Source organism: Macrobrachium nipponense, chromosome 10 (genome assembly GCF_015104395.2).
Source record: "Macrobrachium nipponense isolate FS-2020 chromosome 10, ASM1510439v2, whole genome shotgun sequence".
NCBI lineage: Eukaryota > Metazoa > Arthropoda > Malacostraca > Decapoda > Palaemonidae > Macrobrachium > Macrobrachium nipponense.
Genome location: NC_087204.1, coordinates 69,063,728 through 69,083,727, shown reverse-complemented (window position 1 = coordinate 69,083,727; position 20,000 = coordinate 69,063,728). Strand labels below are relative to the sequence as shown.

Genomic DNA, 20,000 nt, shown 5'->3' with positions numbered 1-20,000 from the left:
TATGTAGTCAGTTTTGTCAAGAACCACTAAACTATTGGATTTATCAGCCTTGGTAATGTGTAAGCTATTATCATTCTTCAATTCTTTTAAACTTTTTCTGTAGCGAGCGGGGAGTTATCTTCATGGTAGGCATGCGTAGCACTATATGTCCTGCCTTTGATAATGTCTAAATGATTTTGTGGTAGGTCACAGTATTTTTCAAACTTATATAAAGATGTCGCTATTGATAAAGTGAGGGTTGTTACAAATGAAGAAAGACAGCCCAAAAGCCTAATGCGCGCACGATTATCACTTATTTGTTTGCTCGATAAATTCACCCACACAATCACTTCTAGCATTATTGGTTCAATCACTGTCGTTGATAGGTTGTTTAATTTTCTGTCCAGTTTTCTAATCAAAGTGTCCTGTAGTTCTACGAAGTTTTCCATATATTTCTTGCCTTAATGCGTGTTTCCAATCAGCGGGAATCGAATAGTTGAAGTTACGTCGGGATTTTTCCAGTTCTTTAAATTTCTCCTTTTCCTCCATTTTCGTGGCAGCAATGTGACGTTTTAATATGAGTGATGAAAACTCATTAAAAGGATGTTGATCGTATCTTCTTATGCGGTATGGTAGCAATGATTTGGGTAACACTTGTTCCGCCAGGCATTTTTTCAGGAATTTCAGGTGAATTCTGGTAGAGTGCGCTGCTTGTAAAGACTTGGAGAAAGAGGTGACGAAACAGCTCATCAGTGGGAACAGGAAAGCAAAAGTAAATGTGGCCCTCATGATGAATAACTGATCACGAAGTATATAAAATGTGATGCTATGTATAAAAGGGATTTGACGTAGGAAAAATCTATTTCTGGGTGATTGGCTCGTGTCGCCCTATGAAATATCCTTAAGTTCATTATTTCTAGGTAAATTATCCTAAAATTACCAGAGAAAAAATAAAATCAAGAAAATGTCAGTAAAACTGACTCGCTCACTCTATAAAAGAAGTGTCGGTATGGAAATAGGGGCGAGTGGGATCACTACCACGATCATTTACCATTTAGACCTTCCAAACATAAATCCCCACCTGAGAGAGCTGATACTAAAGGGTGATGCGACCGCTACTACTACTACTACCGAAGCCAAGCGGAGAGCAGCGCCTCTAGCGGTCATCCTTAATACATGAACATCTTGTCCTGCAGGTGGGTAAAAAGAAACAGGGTGGGCTTTCATAGGGCGACACGAGCCAATCACCAGAAAATAGATTTTTTGGACCTACGTCAAAATCCCTTTTCTGGGCTCAGCTCGTTGTCGGCCTATGAAATAGTACCAGAGAAACAAGACAAGATGGAATAAAAGGACAAATGAAACCAAATAGTAAAAAGATTGATATATCTAATAAGTGAATCAAGGCTCATTACAGATACTAACAAAAAAAGTACTTAAAACTAGACTTATCTTAATATTGTAGGATAACTATAACCATATTAACATAAAGTATTTAAAATTAGCTTATACTAGAAATGGTGGTACATAATAGTGTAATGGTAATTAGAACAATATACAATGATTGCACTAATTAGTATTATTTACAAAATATACAAACTCATTGTGTTCTACCCTAGCATAAAAATAAGGGTAGAAACACTGAAGCACATTATATGTACACAATGTGGATGCCCCTAGCAGAAAAATAAGGGGCATTCACCAATACGATCCTAGCGGCTAAGGCTAGAGTATCACGAAGAGCATAGCAAATAGGGTGAGGCATGTTGGACGAGGTAGTAGAAAGGAGACCTGGATCTATACTACAACTACTGTGCAGTATCAGGAGAAAACAATGTTTCCCGCTGCTACTGCTGAAAATTTTCAAAGATTCCAAGGAACTTCAGGTAATGACGTTTAAAGACTGTCCGGTGATTTCCATCCAGTATACTTTTTAAGATCCTCAAAATTCATATGTTGGAAATAATTAATTTGAGGTGGCTACTCCTCTGATATCATGTGCTTTTGGAATGATTCAGGGTTGGCTTGTTTAATGAAGTAAAGGATCTGTTGTCTGATTCCTTACACTGATAAATGCCACCTGCCTTTTTTCTCTCATAAAGAGAGGGCCTGAGGATCTAGAGGATGTACGAGATAGAAAGGCTCTTAAAGTTGATACCGGGCAAAGAGAAGGATCTTGCGGAAGTGGGATAACTTTCCAAGGGGCCCACCTTGCAAGAGGATCCTCATTTTTAGCTAAAAAAACTGTGATCCGGGGAAAGTAGAAACTTCTCCTGAGGGGAGAAATTCTACACGACCCGCATCTCTGGATAGAGCCGACAGTTCTGAAATTCTGGCTCCTGAAGCCAGGCTTAACAAAAATAACGTCTTCCTAAGTAGCATTATGAATGTGCAAGACGAGTTGTCAGTATCTGAGGCTAGTTTGAGGACATCATTTAAGAACCATGAAACTGAAGTAGGCCTTTGAGAAGGTCTAAGTCTAGCACAGGCTTTGGGAATAGACGTAAAGTAAGATTCCGTTAAGTCTATTTGAAAACCCAACTGAAAGATTTTTCTTCAAAGCCGATTTATTGGTAGTAATGGTGCTAGCTGCTAAACCTTTTTTCAAATAAGGATCTGAAAAAGGATATAGCTAGGTTAACTGTCATGGTTGTAGTGTTTGATTCTTTCAGGAAGGATGCTAACTTTTTAACAGCTGAGTCATATTGTATAATAGTTGACTCTCTTTTATCTGGTTCTAGAAAGAGAATGTTTTGTGGATCAATGTTAGCATCTTTTTTAGCCGCAAACTTCATGAAGTCCATAAGTTATGGGTCTGAAGAATTCCTGAGGAAGCGAACACAGTCTCATTTGTAATGATTGCGACAGCTTGGGATTGGGAATCCGTTGAGTCGGAGACCCAATTCCAGAAGCGAGGATACCAGTTGCTTTTTGGCCAATCTGGAGCGATCAGAGCTACCATCCCTTGAAAGTCCTCAGCTTGTTTCAGAACTTTCAAAAGAAGATTCACTGGAGGAAAATGTAGATTTTCTTCCATTGATTCCAGTCCAACGACATGGCATCCGTGGCATAAGCCAGAGGGTCCAGGTTGGGGGCCACATAGCAAGGGAGCTTGTGGTTCGCTTGTGAGGCGAAGAGATCTACTTGGAGACCTGGGACTCTCTGGCATATCCACTCGAATGACCTGCCGTCTAGGGACCATTCTGACTCCAGAGGGACTGACCGGGATAGTGCGTCCGCTATCACATTTCTTACCCCTGCCAATGAGTGGCAGATAGATGCCATTTGTGCTTGTCTGCTAGAGCAAAGATGGCTATCATGACATGATTCACGTGTTTGGATTTGGACCTCCTCTGTTGATGCAATGTACTACCAATGCACTGTCCAAAACTAGTCTTCAGATGAGACTTCTTTGGGGAAGGAGTCTCTTCAGGGTAAGAAATACTGCCATTGCTTCCAGAACGTTATGTGGAGCTGGCGGAATTGAACGGACCAAGTCCCCTGAACTTGCTTGAATTGAGAATATCCCCAACCGGACAGGGAGCATCCGTGTGAAGGTGGTTAACAACGAAGGGGATATTGAAGGGTACCAATTTGGCAAGATTCTTCACTTTTGTCCATGGACGGAGCTGATTGCGAAGGATCTGTGGAATCACTGACAACTTGTCCCAAGATTTGGCGTTTGCTCCGATCGCCAAACTCGATTTTATATCTTTCAGTCTTGCTTTCAGGAGGATGTCTGTCACTGAGGCAAACTGAAGGGAACCTAGGATTCTTTCCTGGTTTCTCCTTGAAGCTTGTTTGCTTTTGAGAAATTGCCTCACAGACTTGGCTATTTCTTTCCTTTTGACCACTGGAATTGACAGATTGTGGGAGGATAAATCCCATTTGGATTCCTAGCCACTGAAAACGAGACTCCGGAGTGAGTCTGGATTTCGTTTTGTTTTATCTGGAACCCCAGATGTTCCAGGAATTGAACTACCTTCTTCGTGGCTTTGAGGCATTCCTCGACCGTTGGTGCCCAGATCAACCAAATCATCGAGGTACGCTACTACCATTATCCCTTGTGTTCTCAATTGTTGAACTACCACTTCTGCATATCTTCATGAATACCCTGGGGGCTACGTTCAGACCGAAGGGCATCACTTTGAATGAGAACGTCTGATTTCCTAGTTTGAAGCCTAGGAATGGACGGAAGTGTCTGGCTATAGGGATATGATAGTATGCGTCTGTAAGATCGATAGAGTTGTGACGGCCCCACGGGGAAGTAAGGTCCGTACCTGCGAGATGGTGAGCATTTTGAACTTGTCGCAACGAATGAAAGAGTTAGCTTTGACAAGTCTAAGATTACCCTTCTTTTTGTTGAGCCTTTCTTTGGCACGCTGAACAAGCGACCTTGAAATTTTAGATGCTTGACTCTCGCAATAGCTCCTTTCTGAAGGAGTTCCTCCGCATAATCTGTCAACTCCTTTGATGGTATCAGATAGAATGATTTGTTTGGAGGAGGATCTTTGATCCAACTCAACCCAATCCTTTGGACACAATGCTCTGTGCCCATTTGCTGAAAACCCCCACCTGTGACGGAAGAGGAACAGCCTCCCTCCTACCTGGGGAGCCTCACTGTTGTTGAGTGGGTGACCTCCGCGCCTCCTCTGAAGTGCTTGCCTCTTGCAGCTCTTCCTGTGCCTCGTTGGCGAAAGTGACCTCTCGCTCTGCTCCCTCTAGAAAACCTGTTGAAGGTTGGGAAGGCTTGGCTTTCATACATCGAGTTGAAAGCTGGCGAGACGGTGTATGAGGTCAAGGGCTGATTCTGAGGAGACAACAGGAGAATGGGCTGTGTCTGCTAAGAAGTCGAAGGCTGCCCTGTTGTGTAACTGGGACGGCTTGGACGAAATATTGTTGTTGCTGCTGTTTTTGGTAGGGTTGGAATCTCCTACCAGTTTTCTTCAATTTCTTACCAGCAGCAGGGGCGCTCTCTTGCTTCCTCTTGGAAGAGATGCCCCATCTGGCTCTAAGGCTCTGGTTAAGCCTAGCAGCCTCGTGATGCACCTCATTCACAGAGCTTCTGGGGAAGAGGTCCGCACCCCACATGCTGGAAGCTAGAACCTATTAGGCTCGTGCCTAATAGTTGCCTCCTGCAAAACATGCTTTCGGCAGTTTCCTTCTGGCTGAGAAGAAAGTCAAAGGCATCAGCTTGACCGACTGGAGCTGGGATTTAGCCAGTATTTTAAAAAGTGGTTCCGTAGCATAGGAAAGAGCAGCCATCTCCGTAATGATAAGGGAGTTAAGAGATCTCCCAAATCTTGTGCGGGCATCGAATTCTGCCTGAATAAGGCTATCAGGCAGCCTCGGGAGCTTCTCGCCAACTGGTCCATTGCCACAGTCTGGCTTCAGCTTACCTACTGAGAAAGTGGCAGGTAGTTCTCCCACAATTCTCCGAAAGACGGAAAGAGCGGAGATGTTGATTCCGCCTCTCTCAACTGTGGCATGGCTCGTCTTTAAGGACTGCTTGGAGAGTCGCTTCTACTATCTTAGTAGCGAATGGAAGAGAAGCCTCCTCCTCTCCGTAGCGAAGATAGTGAAGGGGCTCTTGAATGCCTGGAGTTTGGTATTGTACAATCCCAATCCTCCAGGCAGTGAACCCATTCCCTCTGTGCGTGGTCCCTACTATACAGCACAGTCTCTCTAGAGATCTTATCCTCTCTATTGAGAGCAGTCACCGTAAGCCTAGCATACCCTATGAAAGGCTGAGTCAGTCCGGGGGGGTAGAACTCGAATTCCTCAATCCTTCTTGTTCCACACTCCGGAATGGAAATCATGCCATCCTTGAAGGGGGCATAAGCTGCCACCCTCCAGGGGTTATCCATAGAGAAGGCTGGTAGGGATTCATAAGGAGGTAGCTGGAGGAGACCAGTACCTGCCACAGGGGAGTTCGCTTGAGGGGCCTGAGTGAGGCCAGCGAATCGGTCATCATGCTCCCTAACTCGGTTAGAGAGGTCTTGTATCGATTGACCAGATTGGTTGATAGTGCTAGACAGTTGAGCAAACATTTGCTCAAACCTAGTACCGAGAGAGCCAACCATCTCTCCCACTTGTTGCAACACTCCTGCTGAGAAAGTGGTGGGATCAAAAGAGCTAGGTCCCGCCACCCCAACAGGAGTTACCGGAGTAGATCCGGTAGATGCCGGAGAAGGCACTGGCTCGGCAGGAGCGCGGGCCTTCTCCTTAGAAGCCTTGCTTCTTGAGCTCTTTGAATGAGAAGAGCTAGGCTTCGCCTTCACCACATCAGCGTAGGATGTCGTAGACTTCATAGCCGAAGAAGATGACGACTTCTTAGAATGTCGTCTTATGGAGGGTCTTCTGTTCTCTCTGTCCCTTCACCTTCGGGGGTACAGAGAGAGCGGGTGAACGAGAAGGGATCTCAGATCCCGTGAAGCCTTGAAAAGAAGAAGAAGAAGGAACAGGGGAAGAAGATCCAGGAGCGCTCAAGGGTAGACCTTGAGCGCCCGAAACACCTACCTCAACCAACAAATCCTCCGCACCTACCGCCATAGGCTCAAGATTAAGATCCAGGTTAGCTACATCTGGAACAGGCTCCTGCGTCGAGACGGACCCAAACGCCTGCTGCACCTCCTGCTGAATGGAGGCTATGAGTGGGGCTGCTGAGATGGGGTCCACGTACCCCGTCGCCTTGCCTCCGGGGAAGATCTGGATGGCCAGCTTCTTATCTAAAATGTAAGGCTGGCCCTTGGCGGCGTTCTTCCCGAAGCCGCCTACCCAAGCTTTCAGGGTTGCTAGGGCGACTTCTTTCACGGCGGCAGCCTGTAAGAGAAGGCGATATGAAGCTTCTAGCGGCGGAGATACGTTTAAAGGAGCTTAAACTAAGGGTAAATCATTGATAACAGGAAAAATGTCCAGGAGCTAACTTACCCCACCCAAAAGCTGACTCACGAGGTCATAGCAGATGGTGCATGCCTCAGGGTGCCAAACAATCATCCCGTTGTGGGTAGTGGCACACGGGGCGTGGGTCCTACACTCTTCATGGGCGCAGGGGTCATACAACACAGCGTTACAACCTGGATCTTGGCAGTTGGTAGCCGGTAGCCTGTAAGTGGAGAGATACATGAGTACAGAGTGCACACTTACAGCCTAACATAGACTCCGCTGCATGCCGGAGCATGTAAGTTAGATTAAACTAGTGCTCCGCCGCAATACGTGTGGTTAGATAGGAGGTTGGTGGGGGTCTGCGGCTTACGCCGGAGACAGGAAAAAGGTTCCAACCAGGAGTGGTGAGGGGCCATGAAACCACAACGGAGAACGACGGAGATAGTACATAAAACTAAAAAAAACAATAATCCTCGTATTAGTAAGGGTATATCCTTATAGAATGAGGTATAACTCTTTCCGTCTACTAGAGGAGTGCCCGGGTAAGGAGCGAGCTCTCCTCCGGTAGCAAAAATCAGGATATAGTAGGCAAGAATATAGACCACTAGTAATTTCCCACTCCGCCCGCTGGCGGAGCCAGGTGGACCTATAACCGAAGGGGTTTGCTCGGCTTCAGCGGGAGCTCCGTCCGTTAAGGTAGGGGAAGGTTGGGAATGGGGAAAACGGGGGGGAATCCCGGCGTGAACACGGTGGACGAGAGAGAGAGGGGGTGTGGGCCTACCCCCTCGTCCTACTACTACCCGCCAGGTAACCTGGTACCCGAGACAAGTGGTCGCCCTAGCCCCAGCTGGTACAGAACTCCTCTGGCCCCCACTCGGAGGGAGAGGGAGGTAGGCTACGGTGGTTGTCATGACAACCAAGGAGATCCACCAGACCCCTCCCTACCACATGGTAGGGAGGAAGGGGGAGGGGGTGAGGTAAGTGCCTAATGGGACACGTGATCGTAAGTGGCCTAGGACGCGATAGCAACACAACCACAGAGGGGCCACGTGAACCAGACTGTACCAACACATGGCACAAGGCACCTAGGCTAGCCTAACACCCTAAATAACACTGATAATAAATAAATACATCGTAAAAGATAGAAGAGACACTTGAGTAAAAGAGAAAGAGCCCAGGAGGAGGCGAACTGATCCGAGAACAGTGGGACTACTCAGAGACCAGCAAGTAGCTGATGAAGAGCAGGAGCTGGTATGCTGGGCCAGAAAAACACAGTATAGCCCTAAATACCAAAACTAAGAGATAAAAGGTAAAAGGGATGGGCTGTGTCCTAACTCTAAATACGATGTAATAAAACGATGACGTAAATAGAGCCCATAAGCATAAAGATGTCCCAGTATGGAAGACCTGGGAAATCTTAACAACACGAGGCGGCACAAGGCCGCCACGAGTCAACCGGGGAGACCCGTATATGACCTAAAAAACGGAAAATACTGGTCCCTGGAAGACTGGAATACCAAAAATTATTACTTATGAGGCACTTAACTTAGCCGAAGCGATTGCAGCACGTTCCATCGTTGAGAAGGATAAATCCAAGTGAAAACACACGAGTGAAAAAAGATGCAACTAGCGTTGTCGAGCTAATAATTAAGGATGACCGCAAGAGGCGCTGGTCTCCGCTTGGTACTTCGGTAGTAGTAGTAGTAGCGGTCGCATCACCCTTTAGTATCAGCTCTCTCAGGTGGGGATTTATGTTGGAAGGTCTAAATGGTAAATGACTCGTGGTAGTGATCCCACTCGCCCCTATTTCCATACCGACACTTCTTTTATAGAGTGAGCGAGTCAGTTTTACTGACATTTTCTTGATTTTATTTTTTCTCTGGTAATTTTAGGATAATTTTAACCTAGAAATAATGAACTTAAGGATATTTGTCATAGGCCGACACGAGCTGAGCCCAGAAAATAAAGGTTTTTTTTTGCCACGAAGGAAAAAAATGAAAAAACGAGTTGGCCGAGTACTTTCGGTCCTATTTGGACCCTTTACTGAGGCATACTGATTTTACAAGAACACCATAGTCAAAGAAGGCTTAATATACAAACTGACACTACCAAATTAGCCATAAGGGCGATTTTCACTCTACAGAGAGGAGGAGGAGTCATAGGCTAGCCACACCTTGTAGGATACCCGCGGTAAACAAGTGATTCTTCCAGAAAAAACAGTACATTTTGAAAACAACACGGGAGCATATACAATTTAATATCATGAATTTTTACACAAATATTCCCAACAAAAATTATTATTAATGAAAAGACGAAAGAAAATGTAAATATATATATATATCGAGCAAGAGAAAGAGGGAGAGAAAATATCTAACCAGAGAGAGAGAGAGAGAGAGAGAGAGAGAGAGAAGAGAGAGAGAGAGAGAGAGAGAGAGAGAGAGAGAGAGAGAGAGAATTAATAACTATATACATGTGGGACTAATTTATTAGTTGTTCATTTATTTTGAGGTCCTTCATAAACATCTTACAAATATATGGGTCCAAGTGGTACATTCCCAGACTAAGATTTAGGTTGTACTTATTAGTGATTTATTTAAATTGCCGATTCCAGAATTTCTTGAAACATAATCATTAGATCTAGCAATTACCGAGGTATCACCCCAATTAATACAATGAGATTTTTCACTCAGATGATAAACAGTGTATTTGAAGTCTGGGCTGTTCTAACAGAATACATATGCTGCTTAACCCGAACACATAAATTTTTACTAGACTGACCAACGTCAAAACGATGGGCAATCCTTACAAGGAATTTTGTAAATGATGTTGTTATTTGTTACGGGACTATTCTTAATTAGCATATCTTTAATGGTATTGTTATAAAAGAACACTACATTGAACATTAAATGATTTAAATATTGATTTTATAGTTTCAAATCCCGACGAAAATAGGTAAGCTAAGTAATTTTTAGGGACTTCTTTTTCATCAACCCTCTTATGCCGAAGCGGTAAAAAAAAAACAATTGTCTCCTGTGTGCCGGAGGTGTTTCAGAGTGAGCGCAGCGCGGAAGTGGAAAAAAATATTTTTCAAAAAATCACAGCGCGCTTAGTTTTCAAGATTAAGAGTTCATTTGGCTCCTTTTTTTGTCATTGGCTGAACTTTAGTATGCAACCATCAAAAATGAAAAAAATTATCCTTATCATATATAACTAATGCGATATATGATAGCACAAACACGAAATTTCATATATAATTGTATTCAAATCGCGCTGTGCGCAAAACAGTTAAAGGTAACAAGTTACTTTTTTTCCATTGTAATGTACACTATAAATTGCGATCATTTTGGTATATAACACATTGTAAAGCGATAAAAGCAACACAGACAAATATTATTACAAAATAGTGCATGAATTCGTAACGCGCGGACATAAACAAATATTTTTTTCAAAAATTCACCATAAATCTAAATATTGTCTTAGAGACTTCAATTCTTTCAAAATGAAGACAAATGATTGAATATTACTATACTGTAAGAGTATTAGCTTACAATTGCAGTTTTCGGACCATATCTGACGAGTTAAAGTTGACCGAATGTCAAATTTTGTTATATATATTTATTTTATATGCAATTATTTCAGAAATAAGAAAAGCTACAACCTTCAAATATTTTTCGTTTTATTCTACATGAAATATTGCACATTTTCATATATAAAACTCTATGAAATGCCTTAATATGAAACGGAGCAAATATTCCGAGAATGAGCGTACGCATTTCGGAGATTTGTGGCGGAGAATCCGCGCGCGGAGGGAAGGAAAGATTTTTTTTTAAATTCACCATAATCTAAATATTTTGCTAGAGACTTCAAATTTGTTTCAAGATGAAGATAAATGACTGAATATTACTAGAACTGTAAGAGTTTTAGCTTACAATTGCGTTTTTTTCGACCATTTCGGTAGAGTCAAAGTTGACCGAACGTGTTTTTTTTTCTATTTATCGTGATTTATATGCAAATATTTCAAAAATGAGAAAAGCTACAACCTTCATTATTTTTTGTTGTATTCTACATAAATTGCGCACATTTTCATATATAAAAACTTTATGTAACGGCTAATTTAAAATGGTGCAAACATTACCACGATTGCACGTATAATTTTTTCGGAAGAGTTTACCGCGCGGAGGTAAAGAAAATGTTATTTTTTTTCATAATTCACCATAAATCGAAATATTGTGCTAGAGACTTCCAATTTGTTGCAAAATGAAGGTAAATGCTTGAATATCTAGAATAGTAAGCGGTTTTAGCTTACATTGCGTTTTTCGACCATTTCGGTAGAGTCTAAGTTGACCGATGGTTGAAATTTTTGGCAATTATCGTTATTTATATGAAAATATCTCAAACTGATAAAAGCTACAACCATAGGTTGTTTTTAGTTGTATTGTGCATGAAATTGCGCACATTTCCATATATAAAACTTTATATAAAAACGGCTAATTTTAAAATGGTGCAAACATTACCACAATCGCATGTATGATTTTTTTCGGAAGAATTACCGCGCGGACGCAAGGAAAAAGTTTTTTCATAAATTCACCATAAATCGAAATATTGTGCTAGAGACTTCCAATTAGCTGCAAAATTAAGGTAAATGATTGAATATTACTAAAATATAAGAAGTTTTAGCTTACAATTGCGTTTTTCGACCATTTCGCTAGAGTCAAAGTTGACCGAAGGTTTGAAATTTTGGCAATTATCGTTATTTATATGAAAATATCTCAAACTGATAAAAGCTACAATCATGAGTATTTTATTGTTGTATTCTACATAAAATGCGCACATTTTCATAAATAATACTTCATGTAACGGCTAATTTACAATGGTACAAAAATTATGCAGTGACGAAATAATTTCTGAGATGTGTCACAGATACTTTTAAGTGGAGCAAGAAATAAATTCACGCTTGCGCGCCTCGTAACGATTTGTAAACAAAACAACACCTTGATCTGTGAACTCCCAGCATCCCCCAAGGTGCGTGATTCAAAAGTTTTAGGCTGGTAGGCCTATAAGTATTTTTCCGCGAATTTTTAAAAAAACTTTTGTAAGTCGACGTAAAATACGTCCAGTCGGCACACGGGAGACAAAAAATGTTGACGTAAAATACGTCCAGTCGCGTAAGAGGGTTAACAAATTTTATGAAGAGTTATTACATACGTATTACGGTAAAATATATGCCTCTGACGCTGTTCTATGGCGAAAAATATCGGTTACATTAGTGCAAATTTAGCTATGGATGTGTCGATTTATAATGTATATGCTTTTATGTTTAAAATGTGTATGAAAATGTATTACGTTATAGGTATTTTTATTTCTGCACAAATATGATACAAAGGCAGCTTTTTGAAACTGCCTTCATGTTATCAAATGTGATGTTTTTTCATGTTCTTTCTTGTGAGCCGCCGACTGCCGCTCTTCCAAAAATATGAGTTAAAAAAAGTGCAAATTAGCAATCGAAGTGTCAATTTTATAAATGTTCATCTTTATGTTTAAATGTGTATGAAAGTATTACGTATAGGGTATTTTTATTTCTGGGCAGAAATATGATAAACAGGCAACTTTTGAAGTTGCCCTTCACGTTATCAATACAATGTTTTTTTTATGTTCGTTCTTGTAAGCCGCCTGTTTGCCGCTCTTTCCGAAAATATAGTTAAAAAGAGTGCAAATTTAGCGATCATTGTGTCGATTTTTAAAATGTTTATACTTTTATGTTTAAAATGTGTATGAAAATATATTACGTATAGGGTATTTTTATTTTTGTACATAATATGATACAAATTAACGCAGCCTTTGTAACTTACGTTCTACGTTGTCAGGGGATGTTTTTTCATGTTCATTCTTGTCCACCACTGTTCCGAAAAATGTATGGTGTTCTTTTATTAATTATGCATCTTTTCCATAAATCCTTTAAACAGTTATAAATTACTTCACTGTATCCAATATATTGTATGTAAATATTCTCATATTATTGTATTATAAAATACTATGGCAAATCTAAGCCAGTCGCGGCCAATGTTGTGGTTTGAAATCTGCTGATGGTGAATACGAGTTTGTTTCGCCATAACGCAATTCATATAGCACACTTTTATTCAATCATTCTGTATTTTTCCTTAATGTGTTTGTCACTAAATACAGATTTTTTATATGATAAAAATAATTTACCCTATACTAAGCATAATAGCTCTCTCTCTCTCTCTCGATCCCTCTCTCTCTCTCTCTCTCTCTCTCTCTCTCTCTCTCTCTCTGAGTAATGTAAGATGTACGCATTTGAAATGCTATTACGTACTATTAAATGTTTTGGATGATAGAAAATATTGTTCTTATCATGTAGTTATGTATCCATTAAGCTCAATCTGGAGGTCGGGCCCGGACTGAGCATAATAAGTGTACGACTTCTCTCTCTCTCTCTCTCCTCTCAAGAATCTCTCTCTCTCTCTCTCTCTCTCTCTCTCTCTCTCTCATGGTAATGTAAGATGTATTCAAAATGATATTACTGTAAGGTTGTTATTGATGATAAAGCAGGTGTTGTTTTCAATATCTAAAATATTCATTAATTATTTTTCTTTTTATTTTAGGTCTCCTTTTACTGGTAAAATAAGATGAAAATAATTAACAAATATCCTAAATATTGTACAATATGCTCTATCATCAAAAGTCTTTACAGCAATATAATTTTCAATATATTTCTTACATTACCCTTAGAGAATAGAATGAGAGAGAGAGAGAGAGAGAGAGAGAGACTAGAGAGAGAGAGAGAGAGAGAGAGAGAGAATCATACACCTATTATGCGCATATGGAGCCCAACCTGGAATGACCTTAAGATATAGAACTACATTATATAAGTATGCTGTGAATCTTTTTTTTATCATAAAAAGTTAGTATTTAATCATCAAACACAATATGAAACATTACAGTATTAATGAATAAAAAAGTGTTGCTCTATGAAAAAAAGTGAATTAGTAATAATTTTAGAGATATGGTCCATAGATAAAATCTGCAAAATGGTGAAAGTTCCTCATGGAAAACTGAATAATGTCCACAAAAATCTGCAACAAATGGACAGCACAAATGTGAAATGCGTTAAGTATATCTTAATTTACCAGACCACTGAGCTGATTAACAGCTCTCCTAGGGCTGGCCCTAAGGATTCAATATTTTATGAGGTTAGGAACCAATTGGTTACCTAGCAACAGAACCTACAGCTTATTGTGGGTCTGAACCATGTTTATCAAGAAATTAATTCTAATCACCAGAAGCAAATTCCTCTGGTTCCCATTGGCAGAGCGGGGAATTGCACTCAAGACTACCGAACCGGTGGGCGAGCACGTAAACCACTTGTCCAACGAGGAACTTGAAACTGGGGGCCTGTATTTCATCAAATTTCTTATAATGTTCGTTAAAACATGTTTTTTTGTTATCATTGCACAATTCAATGAAACAATCATTCCATCCATATGTATTATTATGAATATTTCTAGTTTCTTTTGTTTCTTGTTGTACCATTTATTGGTGATGGGTAATCTCTTCTCCCTTGACATAATCATTACTATTATCTATCTATTCTCCCTTGACAAAATCACTGTTATCTATGGTATGCATCTCTACCACTTCTTCAGTATCTTGGATAGCTGCATATATAGATTTTATTATTATTTTAGGAGATAAAAGGTATATTCTTAGCTTGTTTTTTGTCCTTCCTTCAATATTCTTTATCTTTGATTTAACCAGTCCTCTCTAATTATGGTTGGTTTCTTTGTTTTATGTGTTGTTCTCTCCGAAGGTCTATTTTTATCTTGAATATGTGGTCCACAACTTTCCTCCCTTATTTCTTTAGTACACGTGTTCCTATTTGCTTTAATATTTCAAATGAGTTTGATAAAATATTATCCATATCATTTGTACCCATTTCTTTATTCTTTACCATTTTAGTTTTTTTCTTAGATGTTTACTTTTCTGTGCTTTGTAACTTTTATCTGTATCCTAATTTGTTTTACTATTGGTTCTTGTTGCTGAAGAATATGTATGTATTTTTTTTCCTTATATTGAATTCCTCTCACTTTCAATTCTAATTTGGCTTCTTTCACACATTCCAGTTCTTTCTTGTGTATTTTTTAACTCTGTGTTGTATATACTATAGCACTTACAATCTTTAGACCTTGCATGATGGTTTTTCACACAGTTTTACACTTCACTTTACTATACTACTACTCCATTGCGTACCATGTTCTTCAGATCTACAACATGCATACAACAGAAAAAGCAACAATGCCATCAACAACAACAGTATTTATATTATTTACATAAGTTGCATTAAAAGTACCTATAAGCAAACAAGTCCTTATGCCACTGAAAAAAGCACTGGAAGCAACTGGTTGACAAGGTGGGGCCAGCACACCTTGTGAGGCAAATGAAATCTACCAGGTTTGCCACAACTGAGGAAGGACAGTCACGATGGATTAAAAAATATGTGTAAAACTGTTCAATAGAAATAGATAAGGTGAAGATGAAAGCACTTTCCAGAGAATCCACCAAGCAATTTTTCCTTTCTCAACAGCCTGTCTACAACAAGAATGTAAACAAAAAAGAGGATACTATATGCATGATTGTCTACTCAGGCAAGGGAACTCAAACCCAAACCATGGAAGCCATGATACAATGGCTATGACACAGTCCAAGGTTGAAAAACAAGGCCTGAATCAAGTTTCCCATCTACCTAGGGGCCAAACCTTCTACTAATATACTTGCCTCCCAAGGCTAAAGAGTCCTCTTCTACCCTAACTCATGTAGCAGGGACGTCATACCCCGAAGAAGCAAATACTATTGCTAAAAATCCACATTAACCCACTACTACTCATCTTCCTGCACATGGTCCCTTATCAGTCGAGAGGGAGTGAGATGTACAAGTGAAAGAAGCTGGGGCATTTGGGGGAAAGGAAAGGAAGAGAGAATGGTAGATTAATGCTCTTGATTTCCTCCTCTACTTAAACCTTCCTAACGGAATGCAGATCCTACCTTTACTAAGAAGCAGTAATGGTGGGGGATCACCAAAATTGAGGACAAAAATAGACAAACACACTAAAGCCGATTACACTACTTTCCCATGTAAACAGAAGCACACCAAGATGTCCTCACTTGACAGTAGCATAAGAATGCTTGGTGACAGCAGGTGAGAGAGGGTACAGTCAACCCTCCCGTATGTGGTGTACTCCGGATTCGTGGACTTGCATATTTGCAATTCCTCTACAGCCTTAATTTGCGGAAATTTGCCTATTAGTGGTTTTTTTTCTATGATAAATATCTCCAAATTACAGGCAGTCCCCGGGTTATGGCGGGTTTGGCTCACGATGTTCCGAGGTTACAACGCTTTTCAATTATATTTATCAGAAATTATTTCCAGGTTTACGACACATTCCAGAGTTTATGGTGCCTACATAGCTCATCTGCAGAAGAAATATGACTCCAAAAATGAAAAATACTCAACATTTTAAGGTTTTTTTCATGAAAAAATGCATTAAGAATGCAGTTTACATAGTTTTTAATGCACCCAAAGCATTAAAAAGTAAGGTTTTCCTAAGATTTTTGACAATGTTCTGCTTACGACAATTTTTGGCTTACAACGCGTCTCAAGAACGGAAACCCCCCCCCCGATATCCCGGGGACTGCCTGTACTGTATTTTCTTATCAATTTCATCATAAATGTACTTTTTGTGATAAAAACTATTTAAAAACCAGGTACAGGCAGTTTCCTCCGGCTTACAAAGGATTCGGCATACGACATTTCGAGATTACAGCGCTTTCAATTACAATCATCAAAAATTATTTCCAGGTTTACAGCACATGTTTCCTGGGTTACAGCGCTTACAACAACCAATCTGGCTGAAGAAATATAACTTCTAAAATGCAAAATAATCACTATTTGAAGGATTTTTTTTATGAAAAATGCAATAAAAATGCAGTTTACATAGTTTTAAATACACCCAAAGCATTAAAAGATAAGAATTCTGCTTAGGATTTTGACGACTTTCTGGCTAACGACAATTTTCGGCTTACAACACGTATCAAAAACGGAACCCCCTCGTAAGCCGGGGACTGCCATAATATACAAATTTTTAGTGGTTTTTATTTTTCTTGTGTTTTAACTAACAAAATTTGCAGTTTTATGAATTTTATAGTGGTGCCAAGAATTCACAGGTTCTAGCTATTTTGTGGGGGATCTGGTACCCATCCCACAAATATGGGGGTCGACCAGTGTATTCTCCTACCCATCTTTCTTACCACCAGTTAACCACCTTGTTACCAAATTTGAACAACTGATTCTAGCTTGAAACCAAGGAATACTACGTGAAAAGCAATGGCGTGTACTTATGTAGGAACAATACAACTACGTACTTTGTTCAGCTTATTTTTTCAAAAAAGAGCAAATGGCTAAGTTATTACAGTTTAGTATATCTAATGTAATTTATATCCCCATTATTACATTAAGTGTTCTGTAAAACATAAACTATTAAGTGCAAAAAATTGGTTTGGTTAATATTTCCTACCTGCTCCACCTGCTCCTTGGACAATAAAGTACAGAAGCAAGATGTACAGCATGGTTCGTTCATTGTCAGCCACAGCTGGAAGAGAAAATATTTAAATTCTTTCAGCTTATCTGAAAAACTGCAATTAAAATATAATGCAAAAAATTATATTTTATGATAAAATAAGATTTTATGTATACTTACCAAGTAGTTACATAGCTATAGTTTCTAAAACTGTCGGCAGCTAAAATTTTTGAAATTCTCAGTAGCGCTAGTTTGTTTTGATCAGGTGATACCCACCACCCACTATCGGGGGAGTGAGGAACCAACACCGTACAAAAATGATATTGTTATGATACAATAAGTTTCATACATACTTACCTGGCAGATATATACTTAGCTATCGACTCCGTCGTCCCCGACAGAATTCAAATTTCGCGGCACTCGCTACAGGTAGGTCAGGTGATCTACCGCCCTGCTCTGGGTGGCAGGACTAGGAACCATTCCCGTTTTCTAATCAGATTCTCTTCCACCTGTCTCCTGCGGGGAGGCTGGGTGGGTCCTACAATCATATATATCTGCCAGGTAAGTCTGTATGAAACTTTATTGTATCATAACAATATCATTTTCATACATTCAACTACCTGTCAGATATATACTTAGCTGATTGACACCCTTTGGTGAGGGCAAGAGACAGCTAACTACTGACTAGACAGGTAAACACATATGTTGTAGGTATTTATCAAGCTTGGTTCCTTCCTTATCAGGTGGAAGACTTCGTGGCTACTGCCTAGGAGTCTGCTTCACCTCAAGAGCCTTAGCTAGATAGTGTTAAGAGTTCTTGTGGGTCTGTCAATGGGGTCTCATCCACTTACTCGGCAGAGCCTAACTGGCATTTGTCAATGGGTGCTAATCTGCTTATATGACAACACGCCTTCTTTAAGGAGCACAAAACCGATCCTGATCACCCGATCCTAACACCCGTGTTAGTTCTAAGATTGCCAAGAGCCATCCCCGGACTCTTAACAAACAACCAAAACTCGATAATCACACACACAAAAGTACAAAAAAAAAATTTTTGTACCCCTCTAAAAGTCAGTTGCCACTCAATCTCCTAGTGAAGAGAAGTGAAGGCCGCCTGTGCGACGTCTGACACCTCCAAGCACAGGAAATCCAAGAACGCATCCGACAAGAGGGTTACGTACACTAATTTAACAGGATTGGTGCTCGCTCCAGTACCCAGTAACCGTCTGTGCTGACACAAACGGACCTAGAGAATAACATTTCTCATACGTAACGCGCACATCCTTTAAGTAATGAGATGCAAACACTGAGTTGCATCTCTTTGGAACGCAATAGACGTCGCGATTGCCCTTACTTCATGAGCTCTCACTCTTAATAGATTAAAAGTGTCATCTGGGCAGTTCTTATGATCCGCCTCAGTAATGACACTTCTTACAAACAAGGCTAAGGCATTCTTAGACATCGGTCTTTTGGGGTCCCTTTACTGAGCACCATAGACCGTGTTGCGAACCCCCCAACTGCTTCTTTCTGTCCAGATAGAATTTAAGTGCTCTAACTGGCAGAGGATCTCTCTGCCTCTTTGCCTACCAGACTAGTAAGTCCTTTTACCTCGAAGCTCCTGGGCCAGGGATTCGAGGGATTCTCATTCTTAGCAAGCAAGAGAGCCTGGAATGAACAAATCGCAGTCTCCCTTGAAACCAACTCGTGACTCAAGGGCGTGCAACTCGCCGACTCTTTTTGCCGTAGCGAGAGAACAGTAGAAACAGACACTTCCTTGTGATATCTCGAAAGGAAGCCATGTGCGGTGGTTCGAACCTCTCGGAGGACAGAAATTTCAGGACCACATCCAGGTTCCAGCTTGGAACTCTGGGTTCTATTGACTTTGATGTTTCGAAGGAACGAATGAGATCGTGTAAATCCTTATCATTTGTCAAATCTAATCCTCTGTTTCTGAATACTGCCGAAAGCATGCTCCTGTACCCCTTAATAGTCGGTACAGAGAGATGCACTTTTTCCCTCAGGAAAAGAAGGAAAAAATCCGCAATTTCGTTCACAGAGGTATTGGAGGAGGACAGCTTCTTCGACCTACACCAACTTCTGAACACCTCCCACTTCGATTGGTACACTCGCAAAATAGATGATCTCCTGGCTCTGGCAATTGCGCTTGCCGCCTTTGCGAGAAAACCCTCTCGCTCTGACAAGTCTTTCGATAGTCGAAAGGCAGTCAGAGCAAGAGCGGGTAGGTTTTGATGGTACCTCTCGAAGTGGGGTTGTTTGAGCAGATCTATCCTGTTTGGAAGAGATCTGGGGAAGTCCACCGTCCACTCCTTACCATTCTGTGAACCAAATTCGGGATGGCCAATATGGGGCTATTCAGAGTCATTTTTTGTTCCCTTCCGAGGCCACGAACTTTCTGATTACTTTCCCCCAGGATCTTGAATGGGGGAAAAGCGTACACGTCTAGCCCTGACCAGTCCAGGAGAAAGGCGTCTATTGCATCAAACCCTGGGATCTTCTACCAGAGCGCAAAATGTGTCTATCCTT

The 20,000-nt window shown here is 40.6% G+C and overlaps 1 protein-coding gene across 4 annotated transcripts in view; it reads right to left on the bottom strand.

Annotated features, from left to right (window-relative positions):
* Positions 1-20,000, bottom strand: part of LOC135223665 (uncharacterized) — a 148,351-nt gene that overhangs the window by 108,290 nt on the left and 20,061 nt on the right. Inside the window, exon 1 of one of the 4 annotated variants that reach the window (XM_064262327.1) lies at positions 17,454-17,525. The exons of the other annotated variants lie outside the window; for them this stretch is intronic. Coding sequence (XP_064118397.1) covers positions 17,454-17,505 — 52 coding nt within the window. The 5' untranslated portion in view covers positions 17,506-17,525. Of the gene's footprint in view, positions 1-17,453; positions 17,526-20,000 lie in introns of those variants that run through there. 4 annotated transcript variants of the gene reach the window in all.